We start from the raw sequence: 22,388 nt of genomic DNA, 5'->3' as shown, positions 1-22,388 counted from the left end.
ATTTCTTGGAGTGGACTATATGACTTAAAATTAGACATGTTTCACTTGCTCAGTAATAGCTGAAGCCAGCAATGTCTTTGCAAACATGGCAGTCCCAATCTACTTAGGCTTTATACAAATCCCCAAAGATATCCTTGAAGCAGTGGAAGAGCTTGGGGTCTTGTGTGCTTTCTCTTTCCTTGTGCCTTAACTGTATGCTCCTTTGCAGAAGGCGCTCAGAAGGGAAAGCTGGTCATTCACACTGCAGCGGCTGCTGTACTCTCTTACTTTCACTAGCATTAGTTTTGCTGGAGCAGTAATTGTGTCAGGCTAGAGTAGCTAATAATAGATGTCATCTTAAACTGTTGCAGTTCTTCGACCAGCACACTCTGAAGCTGATCTTTGGCATGGGATTGGTCATACATCAGTTTTTTTCACATGGTTTACACTGCCTAGGCAGTGGAGTAACATTTTGGTTTTTGCTTGTTGCTCGAAGGCTAGAGAAGCAATGTGGGGAGTGAGTTTGGACTTGTCTAAGGGTACCACTTGGCTCTCCTGCCTAGAGCTCTACACATATACAAGTATGGGTTTCAACACATCATTTTGAAGAACTGGGGTTTAAATTTGTCCTACTGAATGATTTGCTAGTTGTGTTGGGTGGAAACGCCACCACAGATTGGTTGGGAGGAAAGGAACAAGCACTAAGTCTCAAATGATTTATATTCTATTGAAAATATCATTGTGGTTACTCATGTGTTCCTCTTTTCTTCACCAGCTGTTGTTCACCATGATTTCTTCTTTCACCTGCAACGTGGTCTGCCATTTGCTACAGATCTCTAATATCCTGAGGATTCAACTGATGCAGTCCTCTTTGCTTCTCCACCTGCCACAGCTGTTTGCTTTTCTGGGTGAAAAAGCTGTGAAAATCCTGGGCTCCTTGGGGCTGGAGAGCACAGGGTTGTTGGCGTCAGTCTTGGGGAGGAGGCTGAAACAGTGATGAAGCTTGGAGAACCACTTTAGGGTGGAAATAAAGCAAGTAGTCCCACCACCATTAGCAGCAGTCCCACATGGCATCGGAGAGAGCTCCTGCAGTGTGGCAGAGGGAGGCTAAGTCTCTGAACAGGAAACCTGGTCAGGATGAAATCAACACAACCTTGGGTCACAATAGCTACTTCCAGAGTGGACAGTAATGCCTGGCAAGGTGTTAAATGAGCAACAGCAGCCAGCCTCTTGTCTGAGGCCTGGCTGTGTACTCTGCTCCCCTCCCACATTACAGAGGGGTGAGTTCCTGTCTCATAAGGACCAAACGCTACCCTGGCACCAGTAGTACCCTCTGGTAACCTTAGATTTCACACAAGTAAGGTCTAGGCAAGCTCCCTGTGTCAGTTCTTGCTGGAGCCTGGTGCAGCACAGCCTAGGATTACTTTACTCATGCTGCAATTAGCCCTTTTCTGATCTCCAACTTGTCAGTTCTCAAAGAAGGACACCACTCTCCAGCACTCAGGTCTAGCAGATGTAATGAGCCTACCCCAATTAACAAGAAATAATGAGATCAGCAGACACTGAGCATGAGAAGAGAAGGCTTTGAGGAGACCTTATAGTGGCCCTCCAGTGTCTGAAGGGGGCCTACAGGAAGGCTGGGGAGGGACTGTTGACAAGGTCTGGTAATGACAGTTTGAGGAGTAATGGGTTTAAATTTGAAGAGGGGAGATTTAGACTGGATGTTAGGAAGAGTTCTTTCCATCGAGGGTGGTGAGACACTGGCACAGGTTGCCCAGGGAGGTTGTGGCTGCTCCCTCCCTGGAGGTGTTCAAGGCCAGGTTGGATGAGGCCTTCAGCGACCTGTTCTAGTGGGAGGTGTCCTGCCTATAGAGGGGGTCGGGTTGGAACTAGATCATCTTTTGAGGTCCCTTCCAACCTAAATCATTCTATGATTTCCTTCATTCCTGTCCAGGGAATGCTTTCCAGTGCAGCTGGTACAAGGGTAGAATAGAATCATAACGTCTGGAAAAGATCTTTAAGCTCCTAATGCCCAACTGGCAATCCAACACTGTCACAACCACTAAACCACGTCCTGAAGTGCCATGTTTTGAGCACTCCACCACTTCTCCAGGGAGCTTGTCCTGATACCTGGCAGCTCCTCCAGTGAGGAGTTTTTTTTCCTAGTATCTAACCTAAGCCTCCCCTGACACAACTTGAGGCTGTTTCCTCTTGCCCTGTTGCTGGCTACTTGGCAGAAGAGACCAACTCCCCACCTCGTTCCAACCTCCTGTCAGGTAGTTGTAGAGAAGGTCTCCCCTCTGCCTTCACGTCTCTAGACTAAGCAGCCCCAGTTCCTTTAGCTGCTCCCCACCAGCCCTGTTCTCCAGGGCCTTCACCAGCTTCATTTCCCTTCTCTGAACATTCTCCAGCTGCTTCACGTCCTTCTTGGAGTTAGGGGCCCCAGAAGTGGACAGAATACTCGAGCTACCATCTCACCAGTGCCCAGACCAGGAATGGTTACATCCTTGGAGCTGCTGGCCACACCATTCTGATCCAGGCCAGGATGCTGTTGGCCTCCTTAGCCCCCTGGGCACGCTGCTGGCTCATACTCAGCCAATTGTCCACCAGCCCCCCCACATCCCCAGCAATTTCCCAGCCACTCTGCCTGAAGCCTGCAGCTTGTCTAAAAGGCATTACAGCCCAGAGTGGCACTCCTTACCACTTGATTTAACTAGTTGGTGGAACTATAAGGAGCTTGGTGGGGCTGGGATGAGCCATGGATTTGTGGTGTAAGGCTTTATGCAGTCACTGGGCTGTGAAGAGCAGAGCAGCCTGCGCCTAGCATGGGCGCATGCATTCAACAGGCTCTTTTTAAGAGGACCTGAGCTAAGAACTTGCATCCCAAAGGGCACATTGCCACTGGTGAAAAATGCTTTGTCGCTGCTCATGGGGCAAAGCGTCTGTGGATGCAAGGACTGTGGGACCATCACACTGACCTGCCCTGCAGCTCGCCTGGTTTGAGCTCGTCTTGCCCTCCCCAGCCCCTCAACTCTCCGTGTCCAAGTGTTTGTGCAGAGCGGCGCGCTGTTAAATAAAACCTGTTCGTGCAAGCCTTTATTTCCACAGCACCTTTATTTAGACAAAACCCCCAATAATGTTTGCTGTTCCTCAGCTGTTTGCCGAGGAGTTCCCTCGCTCGCTCTCTCTCCGGGGGTGGGGTACCTCTCCTTCGAGGCCATCCCGTTATTCCCCTGTCTGGCAGTGGGGAGGGGGTGGCTAGGGCGAGTGCTGAGACCGCTTATAGCCGCCGGTACCGGGGCCGAGGTCGGCTAGCAGACGCAGCCGGTGTCTTCCCGCTCCCGGGAGGAGGCGGTGTGGGGTAGACGTGAGCCTGGGCGGGGTGGGCCCGGGCCCGCCCTCCCCTGAGCCCTCACAGGGAGAGCCCCGGGCCCGGCAGCGCCCCCGCCCCGCGCACAGGCTGGCCCTCGCCTCCCGCCCACGCCGAGCGCAGGGACGGGGACGCCTCGGCTCGCCCCGCCCGCCCGGGGTGACTCCTGGTCATTGGCGGCCGGGGGGCGGCTCGGGCCGTGCGGTCGGTGCGAGCCCAGCAGCGGCTGTAGGGAGCGCGGTGGAGGGGAGAGCGCGGGCGGTGCCGCGGGGCGAGGCGCTTCGGCTGGCGAGGGAGCTCCTGCTTCGCTTCTCTGCCTTCCCTCGGCTGGTGCCCGCAGCGCTACGCTGACCAGGTGAGGCTGATGCTGGGTGCGGGCAGACCGGCAGTGCCCGAGGGTGTGGGGTGACTACTGCTTGGGATGCTGCGGCGGCGCTCCGGTCTAGACCTGGCTTCTCTGCGCCGTGGGGAGCCGCGTTGCTGGCCACAGCCCCTCCTGGGACAACTGAGGCAGGCAGGAGAGCGTTTTCTGGTAGCCTCAAGGTTTCTCGCTCTCTTTCTCTCTCTTTTTTTCCCCTACCACTGCGTTTGAAGACCTGTTGGCAAGAGGGATTTAATTTTGTAGCTGAATTACGGTGATATCTCTTTACCCCTGTGGGACGCCACTTGTTTAAGCTGCCTAAATGTGTTGTGCTCTCCTCACCTGAGTTCAATAACGAACGTTATTATCTTGAGGCAGTTGCCAAAATGCCACAATGCAAGTTAAAAACGTTTTAGTGGGGTTGTTGCTGCAAAGAGGTAGATGTGCTGAGGTAAGAGAACCGTTTAAGGGTCTAATGGAGTATTGCTGCTTTTTGTATTACATGGAGATGTTTGAAAGCCTGGGGACAGCAAAGTATATGCTTTGGGTCCTTTTTAGTCTGTGTAAATACACAGGGAATAGCTGCAGTGTGGCTGTTGCTTACAGGGCTGCTCTAATAGCAGGGCAGTTTGTGCCAGCAAGGAAAATGTGTTGGAGAAGCCTACTTTGAGGCTTACTGGTTCCTGCAGGGTTCCCCAGTACCACTGCTATGCTGATGGCAGTAGTGGTTCATAGCTGGTTTTCCTGCCTCCAAGCTATGAGAAATAATACACAACTCAGTATTTGGCTGTTAAGAGAAAGACTTTTTTCCTGTGTCTGTGTGGCTAAAGGTAGTATGGAAGGGCTATTTGGGCTCTACTATTGGTCCATGCTTCTTGCAAGAGGTTGCTGATGTGTGAACATGACCTGGAGAATGGGTCCTGACCTGCAGAGGCTGAGTGCTCGGTTTGAGCTTTGTAGGCTTCATGTTGGGGTCCACCTACGTTACATTTTGATTGCCTTGAATCTTACTGTGAGGTTTATCTCCGTGCTTTGTGTGCTGGGCATTTGGAGTTCACAGTGTCACTGCAGCATAACCTTCTCTGCAAGCGCTTGAATAGCATCAGTGAATTTGTCCTTTAATGTCCCTTTGCTGTTGTGTGCAAAAGCTGTTTCCTGGGCATCAGCAGGAGCATTAGAGCTTGCAGACTTGGGTGTTGTAGCAGAGCCCCTGCCACTGTGGTTGCTTACAGTGGCTGCAAATAGGTGATTTAATTTTTTTTAAATGAAGAATTTTCTCTAGATGTTGATTTATTTCACCTATATAAGGTCTCTTGTTCACCAGGTGGCAAAGCATGCACCCAGCAGCCTCTATCCCAGAGTATTTCTATGGTGTAGCATGTAATTTTCTTAGCTGCAAAAGTTTGGTGCCATAACCTGCATGGAACACTTTGGAGCACACTGTTAGTGGAAGTTCCTTTTTGATAGCTTCTTTTGGCTGAGGTTGAGCCAAAAGGGTTCTGGGAGACAGAGCCCTGCATTTCTGTACACCAAACTGTACCTTAGATGGTTTATGACCCTTTCAACATTGCTCAGTATTGCTCTCTTCTCCCCTCTCCTCTCCCCAGTTTGTATTTGTAGGGCATTTACACTGCAAGCATCTTGTGGGCTGGGGTTTGTTAAACAGTAAGAGTCCATTGGGAATCAGTGTTTGCTGAAAAACATAGATAACACTTTCCTCCTCTGAGCTCAAACCTTTGAAAGAAGTTGGAAGAAGACCCAAACTCTCATCTAGTGTAAGCTCAAGTGACCTAATGTTGATGGATTTAAGTAATAAATGTGTCCTAAAGCATTTTGGGATAAGGCCTTGCACCATGTTGGGATCCCTAAATTTGACAGAGGGGCCTCTCTTGGTAACAGCTGGGTGAGCTGTGGCTGTTTACATCCTTCTCTGGAGGAGTCATAGGATGATTTAACTTGGCTGACATCTGGTTTTAGTCAAGAGAAATGGGGCTTTTTGGGGCCAGCTGCATGGAGAAAAATAATGTTCAAGATTTGGCTTGTGGTCCCTCATGCCCCAAGAGGGTGCATGGGCAGCAGCACAGCTCTTGGTTTAATCAGAACATGGTTTTGGAGATGAGGATTTTGGTGCTGAAAGGAAAAACCCATAAATGTTGTTTTCCAGATCACAGCATCTTTAATTGGTTGGATGGAGAATGGTATTGCTTGTCAAAGCTTTTTAAGCTGAAATGGATGAGAGTCCACCTTGCCTTAAAGTGACTCCACATGAGTACAGGGCACTGCTGAAACAGGCACTTACAGAGGTTGTGGCACCTCACTCCTTTGCAGGACTCAACCAACCAAAGCTCTCAGCATCCAGGTCTGGTTTTCGTTTTGACTCAGCTCTAGGCAGGAGGTTGGATGAGGTGATGATCTGATGGGCCTTCACCTGTGCTTGTGATAGCACATGTAAACTGCTCCAGGAAAGCTGCTCCTCTTGGTCTGCATGGGGGAAAAGGACTTCCCCCCCCTTCAGTGCGTCATTAAATATCATTGCGTGACTTCTGCTGGGTGGTTCGGCTTTGGGTGGGGAGGGCATTAAAGGTTCCATGCTGTATGCTGCTGCTAAGTGTGGGATTTTTGTCCTTCAAATTTGGAGGCTCCAACACATGACCAAGACTACAGTATATTCTAGCTTTGTGTGGCTTTTAGGCTCCCAGTTCAGCAAAACGTTTGCTTAACTGGGGATATTCTGGCCCATGTGCTTCTCTTCCAAGCAGTAGAAGTGCTTTCAGTTGACGACATAAAAATGTCTTAGCTGTGACATGGTGTTTGAGCCTTCCTGCTGCAGATGTGAAATCCATATGGCAGCAAATCTTAATTGAAAACTGCTGGAGTAATTTTTTTTCCCCTGCAGCTTATTATATGAAATGTTCCTTTTGCAGCTGCCTTGAAAGGACTACCCTTAGGTATTTCTGATCAATTAGTGCTATTTCTTTCTGTAATTCTCTTCCTAAGAACCATTACACTGAATTCCTCAAGGCACTTGGATTTGATATTCAACCTATCAAGTATGCCCTCTATGATTTATTCATCAATTTTATGCCATGGACTTTAGGTCACAGGCAATCACAGGAGCATTGTTAACTGTAAGTCCTTCCAGGTGTGCTGAATACTGAAAAGCTTGTCTGGTATCAGAACTTGTTACTTGAGAAGTTAGGTCTCTGGAAAGGTTTTGGGTTCAGATGTTTCTAATCCTTTCTGGTGTTTGTTGTTTTTTGGGCAGAACTGCCAGCTCACTTTGCAGGGGAGTATCTTATGTGATTGTGAAGAATTTTGGAGAAAGAAATGCAAAAGCTGATGTGGCTTAAAGCATATTCCCCAAAGTAGATTACTCCAAGAGTCTGGAATGTGTCGGTGGGAGGCTTCAGTTTGAGTGAGATGTTGCTCCGTGCATGCAGGAGTCCTTCCCCTCCTAAATAATTGTTTCCATCTGCAGAGCTTACTCCGTCAGCCCCAGGGCTGCCAGAGCCTGGGCTGTGGAGTTGTCTGCAGAACTTGGGGCTGTTGTAAAAAGGAGAACTTCTCACTAAGTCCTCTCTGCTGTGTGTGAAGGGAACTTTGCTGTTGTCATACAGAAAAATCACAGGGCAACCCTCACTGGAGGACCTTTTAAGACAGACATTCTGGTCTTTATTCCATGAGAGGGGGAAGTTTCAGGACCCTCAAATCTTCTTGCACAATGCCTGGCAAGCCTGTTTCTAATTCACCAGTTGTCTGAGAGTTGGTTTGGTTTTATGAAACATGAGATTTTGTCCATCTCTGATGACTTGCAGTGTGCCTGGCTGCTTGAATTGAGTAGTGGAGCTTGCAATCTGTGAGATGACCATGAACATACACTGTCACAGCATATGGTGGAGCCTGAGCACAGGAAATGACCCTAGGTGCAACATGGAGTTGAGATCTCAGCAAAGAGCTTGGCTGAGACCTAAGCACACTTCTGGTGCATCAATTCCTGTTAGTTGATTTTTTTGCAGCACTGATGTACTTATCCCTTTGTCCCGTTTTGCCCCTTTGTAGAAGATTCCTTTTAGGATGATAGATATTAGCACTGGAGGTTGCTACTGACATGTTTCTGTTGTGTGTACATTGGGAAGAGTTTGCCCAGAACGTGGTGGGGGCAATGGCAGGAGCCTGGTCAACACTGATGACTGATTGGTAGCATTGCAGGCAGGTAGTGCACTGATGAAGCAATGACATCAGGCCCCTGACCAGGAGTTATCATATTAAACTCCTCAGTATCCCTGCCTGGATGACCTAATGAAACATGGGAGAAACACCACTGTAAGAAACAAGGGAATGGCATGAATGTAGACCACTCATCACTCCCTGTGCTCTGCATGCTTTGAAGGGTCTCATTCTTAATTAGCTGAGGTCAGCTAAGTGCCTGCTTCCTGGAGGAGGTGGCTTAGCAGATATGTTTTTCCTTCACCTTCAGTTATTGAAGTGAACCTTCACTGGGCTTGGCTTGTGGTGGATGTGGAGAGCACACCCACAAGGAAAGGAAATCAGGGTGTTGGGCTGCTGGGGTGTTTGAGGGGCTGGGTTTGGGGCCCATGACTTTGGCATGATGGCTCTGAAGCTTGTGAGTGAGGCTGTCCTGCTGACAGTGGTTGCCATTCAGTCACTCCAACCTTTTTCACCTCTGCTGCCAAATGAACAGTTGTGCTGGGAGCTTGGATTTCTTGTATCCATACATACACAGCTGAGCATGTTGCAGATGCTTGAGCCCTCATTTCTCCTGCTTGATCCTGACAGCCCTAACCAAGTGACCAAGACTGGAACTGAAAGTGGTGTTGCTTACATGGAGAGTGTGTGTAAGCTCTTGAATGAAAAGGACACTGCAGCTCTTGCAAGGTCTATAGCAGGTGGCCAGTACAGAATGGAACTGGAAGGATATCCTCTCCAGGCAACAAATAAATGTAGCTTTGCTGATGAACGTTGTTTTTCTCAGTCAAGGTAAAGCTCAGACAATGTTCCTGTTTGATAACAGCTGGGCCAACACAGTGGAAGGAAATCCTTGCATGCCTCACAGCGGAAGGCAGGCATGAGGCTGCAATATATACATCCCGGCAGCTGATCTGAGATACCTTTGTTGTGGTCAAATATTCCAGAATCCTGGACTTGCTCCAGCTTGTGCCTAAGAAGGGTAAAGGGAGATAAAGGTAACAGCTGTATTTAGCTGCACTATTTCCTGTGGCTAACGGGAGAGGAAGGATACCTCCTAGGAGCAGCCCTCCTAACGATAGCCTTAATCCAAGAGTTTCAGAGTTCATTCACTTAGCTTCCTACACACTCTTGGCTGGCTCAAAGCAGGCGTGAGGCTGCTGGGTGTTTGCAGGCCAGGAAGAGTTTGAAGCAAGCACAGCACTGCCAGGTCAGTTGGGAGAATCCAAGGCTATTACTAAATAACACAGACTGTGGAAAAATGGCTTTTGAAGGATGGCCCTTGGTGAAGCTTGTTCTAGCTGCAGCAGTGTGTTAGCTGAAAGAAACCTAACTAAGGGGAAAGGAGAAAGGAATTGCTCCTTTCAGGCTCTTGTGTCATCTCTGCTGTGAGATTCATGCAATTCTGTAATGGGTTAGCATTACCTCATTGAAATGTCAGCAAAGCAGATGGCAAAGACAAACTCGTTTCTGTAAAGGTCAAGAAGCTGCTGCTTGGGTGCTGGCTGGAGATTTATAAATAACATTTAACCCTAAACCAAATCGTGTTCTGACAATGGTAGAGGCAGCTGTCATGGTTCATTTGGTCCTCTGAATGGTATGGGAGGATGTACCCTGTGAATCCACCTTTGTTACACAGCTCACTAGGTACAGATCAAACCAGAGCTCAGTCGCCTTTTGGTGGGCTGGTGTAACTTGCTAATTTTCTAATTAATTACTTTGTTAATTCCCTAACTCATGGGCTTGTGAGGAAGCTAGTTTCCCAACTGCTGGTGAGAGTGCTTGCCCTTCTTCCACTGCAGTGCAGGTGTCTCAGTATCACAGTGGGAAGCCTGGGAGCCGTGTGGATGCTAATGGGTCAGCTCAACAGCTTTTTGGGTGAGGTACTTACACTTTTCATCACAGAAGTTTGGTTTCTGCTACTTCTGTGGGTGGCCTCAGTTAATTCTGAAGATGTTCAGTCTTATCAGAAGCTGCTTTTGTACAGCTGCAAGAACTGCAGGTCTTGTCTCCTCTCTCCTCTGCTTTCCATCTGGCATACCTGTAGCTGTTGCTGTAGCCCACTGGGGCTGTTCCCAGCATAGATCAGGCTGAGCTGTGTCAGTGTGAGCTGTGCTAGGCCAAAACTGGGCAGGAGCTGAGTTGGCACCTGCAGTCATATGATTGCATAATCATTTTAGTTGGAAAAGACCTCCAAGGATGTCCAGTCCATCTGTTCTTTAACTCTATCAAGCCTGGTGCTTAAATCATGTCCCTCAGCACCCTAGGTCTAGATCTTTGAAACTCCTTCAGGAGATGTGCATTCAACCACCTCCCTGAGGAGTCTGTTCCAGTCTTAGAGAACACTTTCAGTGAAGAAGTGTCTTCTAATATCCAACCTAATCTTCCTTTGGAACACCTCAAAAACCTTTTCTCTCATAATCAAGTGATGTCTGTGTTAGAAAATGCCCATTGTCTCAGTTTGGTTGCTTAGACCACCCTTGTTGAACTCCTGAATGGGAGTTTGGTTGATCAGATTAACTACAGCTGTGAGGTAACACATAGTTGTTTATTGTATCTGCTTGTGGATGTCTTTACACTGACTTTTATATCTTTATTCCTTTCAAGACACCTGCAACTGAATTGAATTTCTGCCTGTTTAGCTTGCTGGATTTTGCAGTGCTGGCTCTGTGGGTCGTCTCTGTGCTGTTGGCTTTCTGCTTTTGCAATAGCACTGTGTGACTCTGAACTTGTGCACTGAAGAATAGAAACTTGCCTTGCAACATCACTTGACATTGATACCTGAGAGTTCTCTCTCTGATCTCCTCTTTGGCCCTGCAGGTAGAACAGCAGGGTTCATACAAGAGCAAGCAGCTTGTGGGGATTTACAGGCACTGCTCTTGTCTGTGGCTGACCCTTGAGGTGATCTTGCACCACTGACCTCACCTGCCCTGTGTTCTTTTTCCTTTATGTCCTGCACTACAAAGCTGTTTGCAAATGTCTGTAGCAAGCTCTTCCATCCTTTCATTGGCCTCTCAGTCTTAGATCATGCCTGTGGTCTTCTGACCTTGGTTTTCATGAACACTTGGGTAATTTAACTTTGTCATGAATATTTTGGGAAAGCAAGCCCTCTCCTAATGAGTTAACACACTCTGGACTAGTAACAGCTCTGTGAGAGCCCTGAGCTGTGTTGTGCAATCAGCTTCAGCATCCCAAGCAGTCTTGTTCCAGCTGTTGCATCGTTTATAGATGAAACTAGTACAGACAAGCTCTGTGTGGTGACTTCAGAGCAGGATGCCAGCACAGCATAAAAATAGTGACAGCTGGCTTTTTGCTTTAAGCTTCTGAGCCTTTAAAGCAGCAGTCCAGTTCTGTTTCTGTCCCAGCTCCCTCCTAGAGGAAAAATAACAAGGAAAAAGAAATCAAAACTTCAGGAAGATTTTTTTAAAGTCTGACATGTTTTAGTATCATGTAAAGACCCAAATGAGACTGCCTTGCATTTGTACTCAGTCCACACTCCCTGATCTTGAGGTGTTTCACTTTTAGCCTTAATAAATATCTTAGTTGTGTAGCTATGATCAGGTCACTCCTACTTTCCTCCTCGCTAAAGCTCTTGCTCATCTAAGTCAAACTATCAGCACCTATTGTTTAGCTGTCTCATAACCTTGGTAGCTCTGATCCGTTTGCTCCGTGCTGATGGTGGGGCTGTGCCATGTGCATACCTTCTCCTCTTTCAGGAGTGGATGTTTGGCATTCTTTGGGCAGTCACTCCTGTGTGATGCCCGAAAACGCACTGACTCATGATGGTGAATTCAGCCCACGGAGCCCATCCTGCTCCTTGTGATTGTGGTGCAGGAAATAAACAAGATGACAACTTCATCCATCACATCTTTGGCCTGAGATCTGGGGCAGCACAGTAAGATAGTTAATTTCTGGCATTCTTATTTGTGTCTCTGTTGCCCCATCCATTTCCCAGAAGGGAACAGAAAATCCAACTGGCAAATATCAAAATGAGGTTTGTGAGATGGGCTGGGCCATGAGATAGAGAGTTTGAGCTGTTCCACATTTTTCTGTGGAAATTAAGGAGGTGCTCAGCACCCCATGAAGGGTGAACTCTGTAGCACAGACTCCAGTCCCACGTGAGCTCAACTGACACAGCTGGGCTGACATCAGCTGCTGGTTACTCATTGGAGCTGGAGAGAGAACCGACTGCTGGTCCTGTGTCCCCTCTGCCTCATCTATCGCACCTTAGAAGTGATGTGTGACACTTGGTCAGCTGGTTGCAGTGCTGCTCCTTGGGTTTGAAGGAAGTGAGCAAGCTCACTGGTTATTAATCTGGTGCCTGTCACTTGTTGCTGTCTTGAGTGTCTAGCAAGAGATAGATTTACAAGGCACAGCACCCAGTAGCTGTCAGGCACGTGTTTGAATAGGGAGGTAAGCAAAGTCATCCTCAGAAACCTGCTGAGACTTCCAAATTTGTACAGCCTGAAAATGCCCTGAAGACAGCAACATACTCGTTTTGAATTAGTAAGTCTTGGTTATTCATCAGAATAAGTGTTTTTTGTGCATTAAGAATAGCTGCTGGGTCTTAGCACTTCCTCCCATTGTTGCAGCTCTTCCTCGAGCACTGGAAGCGTTTTGGGTAGTTTAAATGGCATTTACAGTAGTGATTAGGTGTAAGCAACTTTGCAGTTCAGTCAACTAAATAGACACCTGTGTCTGAAGAGTGTATGATTTACTTTTACTCCCTTCTCCTTCACTCCCCAAGTATGACACTGTCAAACGGGGTGGGCAGCTGGATGTGGTTCTGTACCCAGACACTGGTCCATGTCTGATGGAGGTCTCTGCTCAGGGGTGCTGATTCTTCTGATGGTAACATGGTGGAGTAGCTCTGGTTTTGACTACCAACCAGCTTGTCCCACTTTATTAGAGTCATAGAATCAACCAGGTTGTAACAGACCTCCAGGATCATTCAGTCCAACCTAGCACTCAGTCCTATCCAATCAACTAGACTGTGGTACTGAGTGCCTCATCCAGTCTTTTTCTTGAACACCTCCAGGGACGGCAAATCCACCACCTCCCTGGGCAGCCCATTCCAATGCCAATCACTCTCTCTGCCAACAACTTCCTCCTAACACCCAGCCTATACCTCCCCTGGCACAACTTGAGACTGTGTCCCCTTGTTCTGTTGGTGGCTGCCTGGGAGAAAAGACCAACCCCCACCATATTGCAGCATTGCATCCCACAGGATGCCAGTGGCTCCTCCTTTGCCCAGATTTGATCCTCTTTCTTAACTGTGACATTAATAGCCATCTGCATGCAAACCAGCTTATTTTAGGAGGCATCAGTCCTTGCTGTCTGTCCTCTGCATGAAGTCTTAATCTTCTGTTTGCCACAACTCTTGGGTTCAGTAAAGCAGATTATATGCTCTGACAGAGCTTGTGGCTGCAGGCAGGTTGGGTTTGACAGTAAGGAGAGTCTTCCTCTTTATAGTCAGGTCAGAACCACAGATAGAGAGGGGATGGTTGAGGGGGTGATGCTGGACAGATGGGGAAGGTAATGCTTTACTTCTCCACCTGCTCTGGCTTGATGCAGATGTGGATCTGTCCATACCTAAGTAGGATGACAAATTTGGCCTCATCTCATGATGTCAAGTCACAAGCAGAAGCACTTAGTAGGGTCTGAGTGTTGACAGCTGTTTTGCTGAGAGGTGCTTGTTGGATGTCCCAGCTCAGGGCAAGGAGGAGCCAGGCAGTGCTGTAGGATCTGGCAGCTGGAAGTCAATGCCAGAATGTTACCACATTTCAGTTGAGTGCTTTGCCCCAGGCTGTAGCCTGGGTGCTGCTGTCCTGGCAGACTGGGAACAAGCTGTGACTTGGATAATCTCAGCGCCTTGGTGACTCCAGAAACTGAAATAATCTCTTGATCTTAGTGGGTCCAGGTGATGGATAGGAAACATTACTTACAGGTTTTCTTGATATGTGATTGGGTGGAGGTAGGATAAATTATTTTCAAGCTTTCTTAATGTTATGTACTCTGTAAAAATAAACCTGCTGCAGAAAAGAAAGAATTGGGCGTTGGGGATTTCAACTACCTTCAGGTCTTTCCACTTCACACTGCAATGTCTTTCTCTTGCATTTGATTTTGATGGTGACAGGTTGATTTGAGGATGCCTGAACAATGTGACATGGCTACAAGATCATAGATGGGTAGGAGTAGGAAGGGACCTCTGGTGATTGAGTGCAAGGTCTTGCCTTGTGGCTGGTGGACACTGTGTTCAAGCCAACCTGAAGGCCCCGATGCTGAGCTCTGTCAGGTGGTTTTTAGAGGCAGGTCTCCAAGACTGGCAGGGTCTCTGTGATCTGACAAGTTTCCTGTAGTCTCTAGGTCTCCAGCCTGCATGTGCTTTGCCCAGCTGTGATTCCTGATTGTCTGAAAGCATGCTGGATGTTTGTTCTCCTCCTTTTTGGTTCTGACAAAACCCACTTCGCTGTGCGAGCCAAGTCATGTCAGTTTGGCAGGATGTGCAGATACCTTCAGAAGGAACTCATGCGCTGAAGCTGTGATGATAATAGTGCTGGGTCTGGACCAGTGATTCATTTGAGTTAATTGGCTGCTGAGAGCATTGCTGTATCTCTGTCTCCATATTTGAGTAAGATTCAGCTCCTGTGATCCAGATGATCTCGTCCTGGTGAGCTTGGTTTATCTCTGATGGCGCCAGAAAGGCTGTCTTGGAGCATGAAACATGCTGGAAAACTCAAAACCAGAGCTGGAACATTTATCCTGATTCACTCTCTCCAAAAATGCAGACTCAGCTGGCCTCATGTCCTCTTCCTCCACCTTTTTCTTGCGAGATAGGCCATAAATTTGCTGATTGCTCCATGAACAACCAAAGTCCAGACAGGAGTGACTGTGTAGAAGGCTGTAGATGGTGGTGCAGCTGTTCTTATCTACAGAGATCTTAGGCTTTCAGTAATGCCTATGTGTGCTTTATGTGAGTAATCAAAGCCAAACCTACAATTAAAGAATTCTGTTTTCATTTTGGATACTTTAAATTCTCCTGAGTTGTGCAACAAGCCTGCTGGAATTATCACTGCTGCTAGAAACCTCTGACAATAAAGCTGGCATGTAGGAGTGACTGGCAGCCCGTCTGTCTGAAGATCTGCCTTTCAGAAAGCACTGGCTGAAGTTGTTAAAAGAAATCTGATGAGAAGGAGCATAGCTGAGGGAGAAAAGAAATGTCACTGTGGGCTGTCACGCCCTTCTGCTTGCAGTACTGGCACTTAAGTGTGGTTTTGTGCAGAGGAGCAACCTGAATCCCAAACACTTGTTTCACTCTGTGATTCTGTAATCTAATTCAGTAAGAGCAAGTGTGAAGTCCTGCATCTGGGAAGAACAGCCCCAAGGATTAATACAGGTTGGGGGCTGATCTGTTGGAGAGCAGCTCTAAGGAAAAGGACCTGGGAGTGCTGGTGGGTGACAGGATGACCATGAGCCCACTATGTGTCCTTGTGGCCAAGAATGCCAGTGGCATCCTAGGGTGCATCGGGAAGAGTGTGGCCAGCAGCTCGAGGGAAATTTTCCTCCCCCTTTGCTCTGCCCTGAGGAGGCCGCATCTGGAATACTGTGTCCAGCTCAGGGCTCCCCAGTTGCAGGATAGGGAGCTGCTTGCAAAGGGCTACGAAGATAATCAGGGGATTGGAACATCTATTATGAGGGAAGAGTAAGACAATCAAATAGAATAGAATCAACCAGGTTGGAAGAGACCTCCAAGATCATCCAGTCCAACCTATCACTCAGCCTTTCCAATCAACTAAACCATGGCACTAAGTGCCTTACCCAGGCTTTGCTTGAACACTTCCAGGGATGGTGACTCCTCCACCTCCCTGGGCAGCCCATTCCAATGCCAGTCACTCTCTCTGCCAACAACTTTCTCCTAACATCCAGCCTGGAACTCCCCCAGCACAGCTTGAGACTGTGTCTCCATGTTCTGTTGCTGGTTGCCTGGGAGAAGAGATTGACCCCTACCTGGCTACATTCTCCTTTCAGGTAGTTGGATCCTTTTAGTCTAGAAAAGAGGAGACTGAAAGGGGGATCTCATAAGTACTTAAAAACACTTAAAGGGTAGGTGTTGGAGGGTGACACCAGTCTGAGGAAAAACTGTAAGGGTGACAGTTCATTGGAACAGGTGGTGGAGTTTCCATCTTCTGAGACACTCAAAACCTAGCTGGGCATGTTTGTGATCTTCTTCAGGTGAACCTGCCTTGGCAGAGAAGTTGGACTTGATCTCCAGAGGTACCTTGCAACCCCTACTATTGTGTTTCAGGACAACATGTGCTTGGTGGGAAGCCTTTTGGAAAGGCGAGGAGCTCCCTGGAGAGAAATAACATGTTCCTGACTTTGTGCAGACAGCGAAGCTTAGAGCAGCCCCATCTCTCATGGAAGCTTTTGTGGCTGCTCCTGCTTCTCTCCCCTCCTGCGTCTCAACTCCTGGGCAGTTTGCGTGGTCACGTAGACTTCTGCCTGACATCGTTTTGCAGCAGCTGTTGTCTGTGTACCTGAATGAAAACATCAGAACTGCTTTGATTTGCCTTTTGCACATTGCAAAAGCCTTTGGGTGAAAGTGTAATAATTTAATATTAGAAAGGAATACTCACTGTGAGGGTGATGAGACACTGGAATGGTTTGCTCTTAGATTCCATGGATATTTTATCTCTGGAAGTGTCCAAGGCCAGGTTGGATGAGGCTTTGAGCATCCTGGTCTAGTGGAAGGAAGGTCTCATTGCCATGGAAAAAGAGACATTTCCATGGATATTTTTGCATGCTTAGCATGAGGAGTTGTAGGTGTCCCAGACCAACCCTCCTCCACCACCTGCCCCAGAGTCTGAAGTTTGGGCAGTTGGGCAATGTTCCTTCCACAGCACATTGCTGTCTATTCACCAAGTGGGGTGAAAGCAGCTGAACTAAAGCTGTGGCTGGAAAAATAGGGTAAGGAGCAAAACTGAGATGGCCTCTTTGCATGCTTTTATGAGGAGCTGTCTCCAAAATAGCTGTTGCTGCACTCTAAGTCATTGGAGGCGAAGCCATAGAGCCAGTCCTACTGGGGATGTTGGAAACGGAGAGCAGTGTTGTGCCCTGTGCTGGGAAAGCTTTGCATGGGCTTGTTAAGGAAACTTTAAATTACTTGCTTGTCCCTTTAACGTCAGGATTCTGAGTAGTAAATGTCTAAGGAAAAGGAAGTTACACTGTGAAAGGAGGTTTGGTGGAGAGAATAACAAGGAAAGAACCAAACCTGTTATGATGGCCCCAAGGAATGAGAGTCCTTTAACCCTTTGTTCGCTGGTGTGTTGCCTTTTTGACGAGGCTTTAAGGGCTTGAATCTTGCAAAATCTTCTCTGGGTGTTACGAGTTTACACTGCTCTTTCAACACCAGCGTCTGAGAGCCACCTGGGATTTACTCACTGTTCTGCTATGTCAAGAAACGCTGAACTGGCTGTTTTAATCAGCGCTCGGGTGTTTCGTTGCCCCTCCTGAGTCCCCGGGCAGGTATTTTGTGCCTTTCTCTCTGTTCCCTTACTTCGGAGAAGCACAGTTCCGAGGAGCAGAGGTGCTGTTTGACGATTCCTTCCCAGCGCTATTTTGGGGAGTGACTTTTTCACAGGGCTTGGATTAATGTTTAGCAAGCCTCCGCTGCAGCCAAGGCTGCGAAAGAGCTCCTTGGTGTTTTCTGCTTACTCGAGCGCCGGGGGCTGGCTGTGGGCTGCGTCCTGCAGCCCGTGTGCCGGGCGCGGGTGGCTCAGCCTCGGGCACGGCTGCCTTGAAGGCGCAGGTGGATTGCCCCTGGTCACTTCTGCTCGCTCTGCCCGGGCGGGTCGGTGTGGGCAGGGAGGGAGGAGAGGATGCAGAGAGCCACCTCACAGGCGCTGCGTGGGTGACGAGGAACGGCGCTCGCATACCAGCTGCGGGGCTCGGCAGGCGCTGCTCGACCCGGCAGCGGAGGGCACGGATGGACTGAGCGCCAGGCTGCTGCCCGCCTCGCCATGGACAAGCAGGGCACGTGTAGCTCCGCCGTGGCCAGGAGCAGGATCATCCCCAGGCCCCGGGTGGTGCTGGCAGGTGCCCGCTCCGCCAGCTGTGCCCAGCTCGGCAGCCTCGGCAGGTAGGCAGCGTGGCTGGGGGGTACGGGGCGATCGCTGAAGGCAGAGCGTGGGGGCGAGGCACTACCCGGGGCAGGAGAGGTGGAAGCAGCCTGCACATCTCTGGAAGTGTGCTTTTGTAATATGCCCTTGAAAACTCTGCTTTGGTTGCCTTGATGCCGATATGAAGCCTATTAAAATGCTCTTTGCCCCTCTGTGTTCACTCCAGAATCGGGAGGAGTGCAGCAAGATGTGAAGTGGGACCTGGGGGGTGTGTGTAGGGGGTTAAGCTTCAGGCTGTGTGTTTGCTTGCGATGCAGTGGTAGTACTGCCCTGCCAGGCTGTGGGGTTTGAGCGCTGTTCCGTCATTGTTTTAGAACCACATGAAGGTAGGAGCTGCAGGTTTATAAATACTGTGTATACTGAAGGATCCCACAGAAAGTAGAATTGCTTTGCTTGATCAATACTGTACTCTTTGTGTGCTTAAATGACACTGAAATGATTTAAGACTTCATCTAACTTCTATTTGCATCAGCTTACAAGTTGTGTCAAGCTTCAGAGTGTTTTCCAGCTGCAGCAAGGTGTTGGGTTTGTGTGGATGTACTCACAGTGATTTAACTTCTCACCATAGCTCATGCTGTCATGTTTTTGACCTATCTTTCCTCATATGTTTTTCCTCTGACCTTGTATGTAGAGGCAAGAAATGAAATCTTTAAGATATCCCAGGCAAAATAGACTGAAAAAAAATACTAACACTCTTAGGGGGAGTGAGACAGGAGAAATATAGTGAATGGCTTTTAAATGAGCTGTGTGTAAGGGGACTAGACTAGCACCTTGAGTGATAAAAATCAAAGCATTCAGTGACAGCTTCTGGGTTTTGCCTGACAAGTTAGTTGAGTTCTAGTGTCTGTACCGGTGCCAAGACACCTCTGTGGTCAGGTCTGAAGAGGTATTACAGCAGGAACACCAAACTTCCTCACTAACTTTGATCAGAACATTTAACTCCTAGGAAGTGGGAATTCTCTGCTGTTCCTTCACATCTCACTAGTGGGTGAAACATGTCCTTGTGTGTCTGTGTAACCAAACCTCCCTGCTGGGATTGACCTAAACATGCCTATAGATTAAGGCCATGATATACCAGACATCCTAGTCTTCTAATTAATTGACTTTAATGACTGTTTATTTTTGCACCAGTAACTCTGGTGTGCTTGTTGACACCTACTGGTTTTACTTGATAGTGCTTTGCCTCTAAAGGTGTGCTGAGAAAAAGCAATTGCCTATCCATTTCTGCATCCCATGTACTTCTCTGGTTGGTCTTGTGAAGATTGTGGAACCTGGGGCTGGGGTTGGTGGCCCTGGGCTTGCAGGTGGCACTTCAGATACCAGTTATAGAATTGGCTATAAATCTCAGCCAAGGACAGGCTTGTCTTGGCAATGTAATAGCCAAGCATTGTGTCTTACATGTAATAATTTGTATCTGAGAAATCCAAGCAAGAAGCTTATGACTGTCCTTCTTTTCTTCCTGTATCCCTAAACCTCTCATGCATGAAGCATAGCTGGGTTCCAGCACATCTCTCAGCCCCTCCTTGCTCTGTGCTGGTCAGCAGGTTTACTCTTGTGACCTCTTCAAAGTCTCTTGCCTCTTCCCATGTATCTGAGCAACAGCTTGTTATGACCTGTTCTCTGCTGTGGTGTAGGTCCAGCTGGTGGAATGGGCTGCAGGAAAAAGATGAGTTTCACCACCTTGCTTTACACTAAGTTCATTGTTAAAGAAGTTGTAGGATAAGTATTTACTATGAGTGAATCTGGTTTTGTGAAATGCCGTTGTATTAAGGAATGATTACACAAAACATAAGTTCACAGCTTTTTTTATGAGGGGTTCAAGCCCAGTAGCAGCCTTTGCTCTGTGAGTCACAGGGTATCTCACCTACTTTGTCCTCAGGCTGGGCAGCTGAGGTGCACAGAGATTGAGCATCTCCTGGAATTGCAGTGGTGGTGGAAATGAGCTCAGACTCATTTGGTGTAACGGTAGTGTGTTTTGAGGATGCAGTTAGTAACTGGGAGGTATTGACTCATTCTGGCCTTGACTAAATCCCTGGCAGTGTGTGCCACAGGGCTGGGACAGTCGTGTCACTGAAGGGCAGCGAGTCGGTGCCAGCCGCTCCGTGGGAATCCTGTGCACAGGCTGAGCCTGGTGGCAAGTGGCAGGAGCCCAAGGCAGCTGCTGTGCTGGGGAGGGATTAACGGGTGAGAACAGGTATGTGGGAACTCCTGTTCAGAGCCAGTGGCACTGGTCTGTGGGGTTGGCAGCCCCACTCTGTGATGGGTCTGTGGAGTTTGGCATCCTGGTGTCATGCTGATAGGAGGAATCACAGAAGGGTGATGAACTCGAATGGCAGAATGGATCTCTGTGCCTGCTGGATGGACAAAGCTTGTGTGTGTAGACGAACGTGCATTCAGTGCAGTGCATGGGGGTGGAAAAAGGGATAGGAATGCCACTTTTAATTAATGACTCTCACCTAATAATCTGGTAGATCAGGCTTATCAGTGCACAGTTGTGTCAAAGATCACAGTACTCTAAAGCTTTGTTTTGGCCAGGTACCCTTTCCCACAGCTGGATTTCCATGTCACTGACAGCCCTTTCCTGTTTGGCTGAGGGCGATAAGGCAGGGAAAGTGAAAAACGGGCTCCTCTGCAGTGACCTTACAGTGAAACCAAGGAGCCTACACAGAGAGCATGGCCTTGGAGTTCTGTGGCCAAAAGTAATGCTGGTGTGATGGGACAGACGCCCAACTAATAGACTAAACCAAACATGGCTTTGAAGGTTTTCATTTGACTGCATCTGCATGGGCTTATCGATCTGTGCTCAGTTTCGGTCTGAGATGCCTCCAGGCAGCTCTGTAATTACAGGCAAATGTCTCAGTTCCTTATTCTGCTTATTTGGACCGTCATTAGAGAGAGTGGAGACAAGTCTAATCCTGGTGAAGACCTGAGATACTGATCGTAGAATCTCAGACCGGTTTGGGTTGGAAGGGACTATTAATGGCCATCCGGTCCAGCCCTTCTGCAGGGGTGGGACATCTTCAACCAGATAAAGCTGCTCAGAGCCCTGTCTGGCCTGACCTGGAATGTTTCCAGGGATTGGGGTATCACCCATCTCTTTAGACAACTTGGACCAGTATTCCACAACCCTTAGTGTAAAATAATTTCTTCCTTCTCTCTAGTATAAATCTTGGTCTTTTAGTTTAAACCCATCAGCCCTTGTACTGTCACAACAGGCCCTGCTTAAAGTCTGTCCTTATCTTTCTTAAAGGCCCCTTTAAGTTCTGAAAGGCCACAGTGGAGCTTCTTTGCCCTTAAATGCTTTGATAGAAATGGGTTTTGTCAGGACACTTCTACCTTATTTAAACCTCCCAGTGCTGTGGTGGAGGCAGTCTCTGGAGTTTGAGTCCAGAAGGTGCTGGAGGCGCTAAGCTAAAGTAGTGTGTCAGGGTTCATGTCTTTCACTCCACATAGCACTGGGCAAAGGATCACTGTTTTTTGTCTCTGGCATCACTGGAGATGCCAGGGCAGGAGTTGGGGAGGGAGAAAGCTGGAGCTGATAGGAATTGCTCCACGCATGCAGAGCTATCTGGCACATCCTCTTTATCACTTGCAAAACAGGCTTCTTCAAAACAACCTTAAATGACACTGCTCCATGAGCTGCTTGCATAAGGGAAGGTCTTGATGAACTGATTGCTGTGTTACTGAAAACAAGCTCTAATCTCATTAGCAAATTGCAGTAGTGACATCTTAGCTCTTCTTGCTGGTGCTATAGAGACAGACCTTCAAGCACACCATCCCATGGGTGCTGAGTCCTTGATAAAAGGCCTTAGTGCAAATGTAAGTGGTGGTTGGCACCAGTGCTACATGAACCTTGAGCGAGCTAGAGGCATCATGACTTCTTGCAGGGATGCTCTTGGTGAAACTATGAGGGGGGTGTGCAACTCCCCTGTAGTTAGAGATGCTTGGTGGTGTGGCTTAGAGTGCTTTAATTCTGCCTTTTTAGCTGCCTTGGCTTAGGTAAGGCAGGGAAAGTGAATCATGGTAAGAGTAGATTGGGTGAGTTCCTATTCCTCTCTGCCAGTCATCTGATAATTGCTCTGTCATTACTTTGATGCAAGGAGTCCAAGGAGTTTGAACCAATCATGTACTTCTCATTTTTCCATTGAGTCAACTTGAGTGTTGCTCTTTTGCTGCTTGTGGTGGGGAGGAGGAAGCAATGTGGAGTCAGTAGCGTTTGCCTACAAAATCCAAAGGATTGTAAGGGTACCAAAACCAGGCTTAAAAGATTTGCAGGAGAGTTTCCTCTTGGTTT

At 48.1% G+C, this 22,388-nt stretch overlaps 1 protein-coding gene across 5 annotated transcripts in view; it reads left to right on the top strand.

The window, feature by feature from the left end:
- Positions 1–3,767: 3,767 nt before the first annotated feature.
- Positions 3,768–22,388, top strand: part of ARHGAP40 (Rho GTPase activating protein 40) — a 69,733-nt gene continuing 51,112 nt past the window's right edge. For 4 of the 5 annotated variants that reach the window (XR_010307627.1, XR_010307628.1, XM_064167542.1 and 1 more), the window contains exon 1: positions 3,768–3,892. Coding sequence is in view for 3 of the 5 variants with exons in the window: in XM_064167542.1 (XP_064023612.1) it covers positions 3,771–3,892 (122 nt within the window). In the remaining 2 variants the exon portion in view is untranslated. Of the gene's footprint in view, positions 3,893–17,900; positions 18,055–22,388 lie in introns of those variants that run through there. The other variant, XM_064167541.1, reaches the window with a different exon arrangement.

The sequence above is a fragment of the Pogoniulus pusillus genome, chromosome 29 (genome assembly GCF_015220805.1).
Source record: "Pogoniulus pusillus isolate bPogPus1 chromosome 29, bPogPus1.pri, whole genome shotgun sequence".
Taxonomy (NCBI): Eukaryota; Metazoa; Chordata; class Aves; order Piciformes; family Lybiidae; genus Pogoniulus; species Pogoniulus pusillus.
This window is presented reverse-complemented; position numbering and strand designations above follow the sequence as displayed.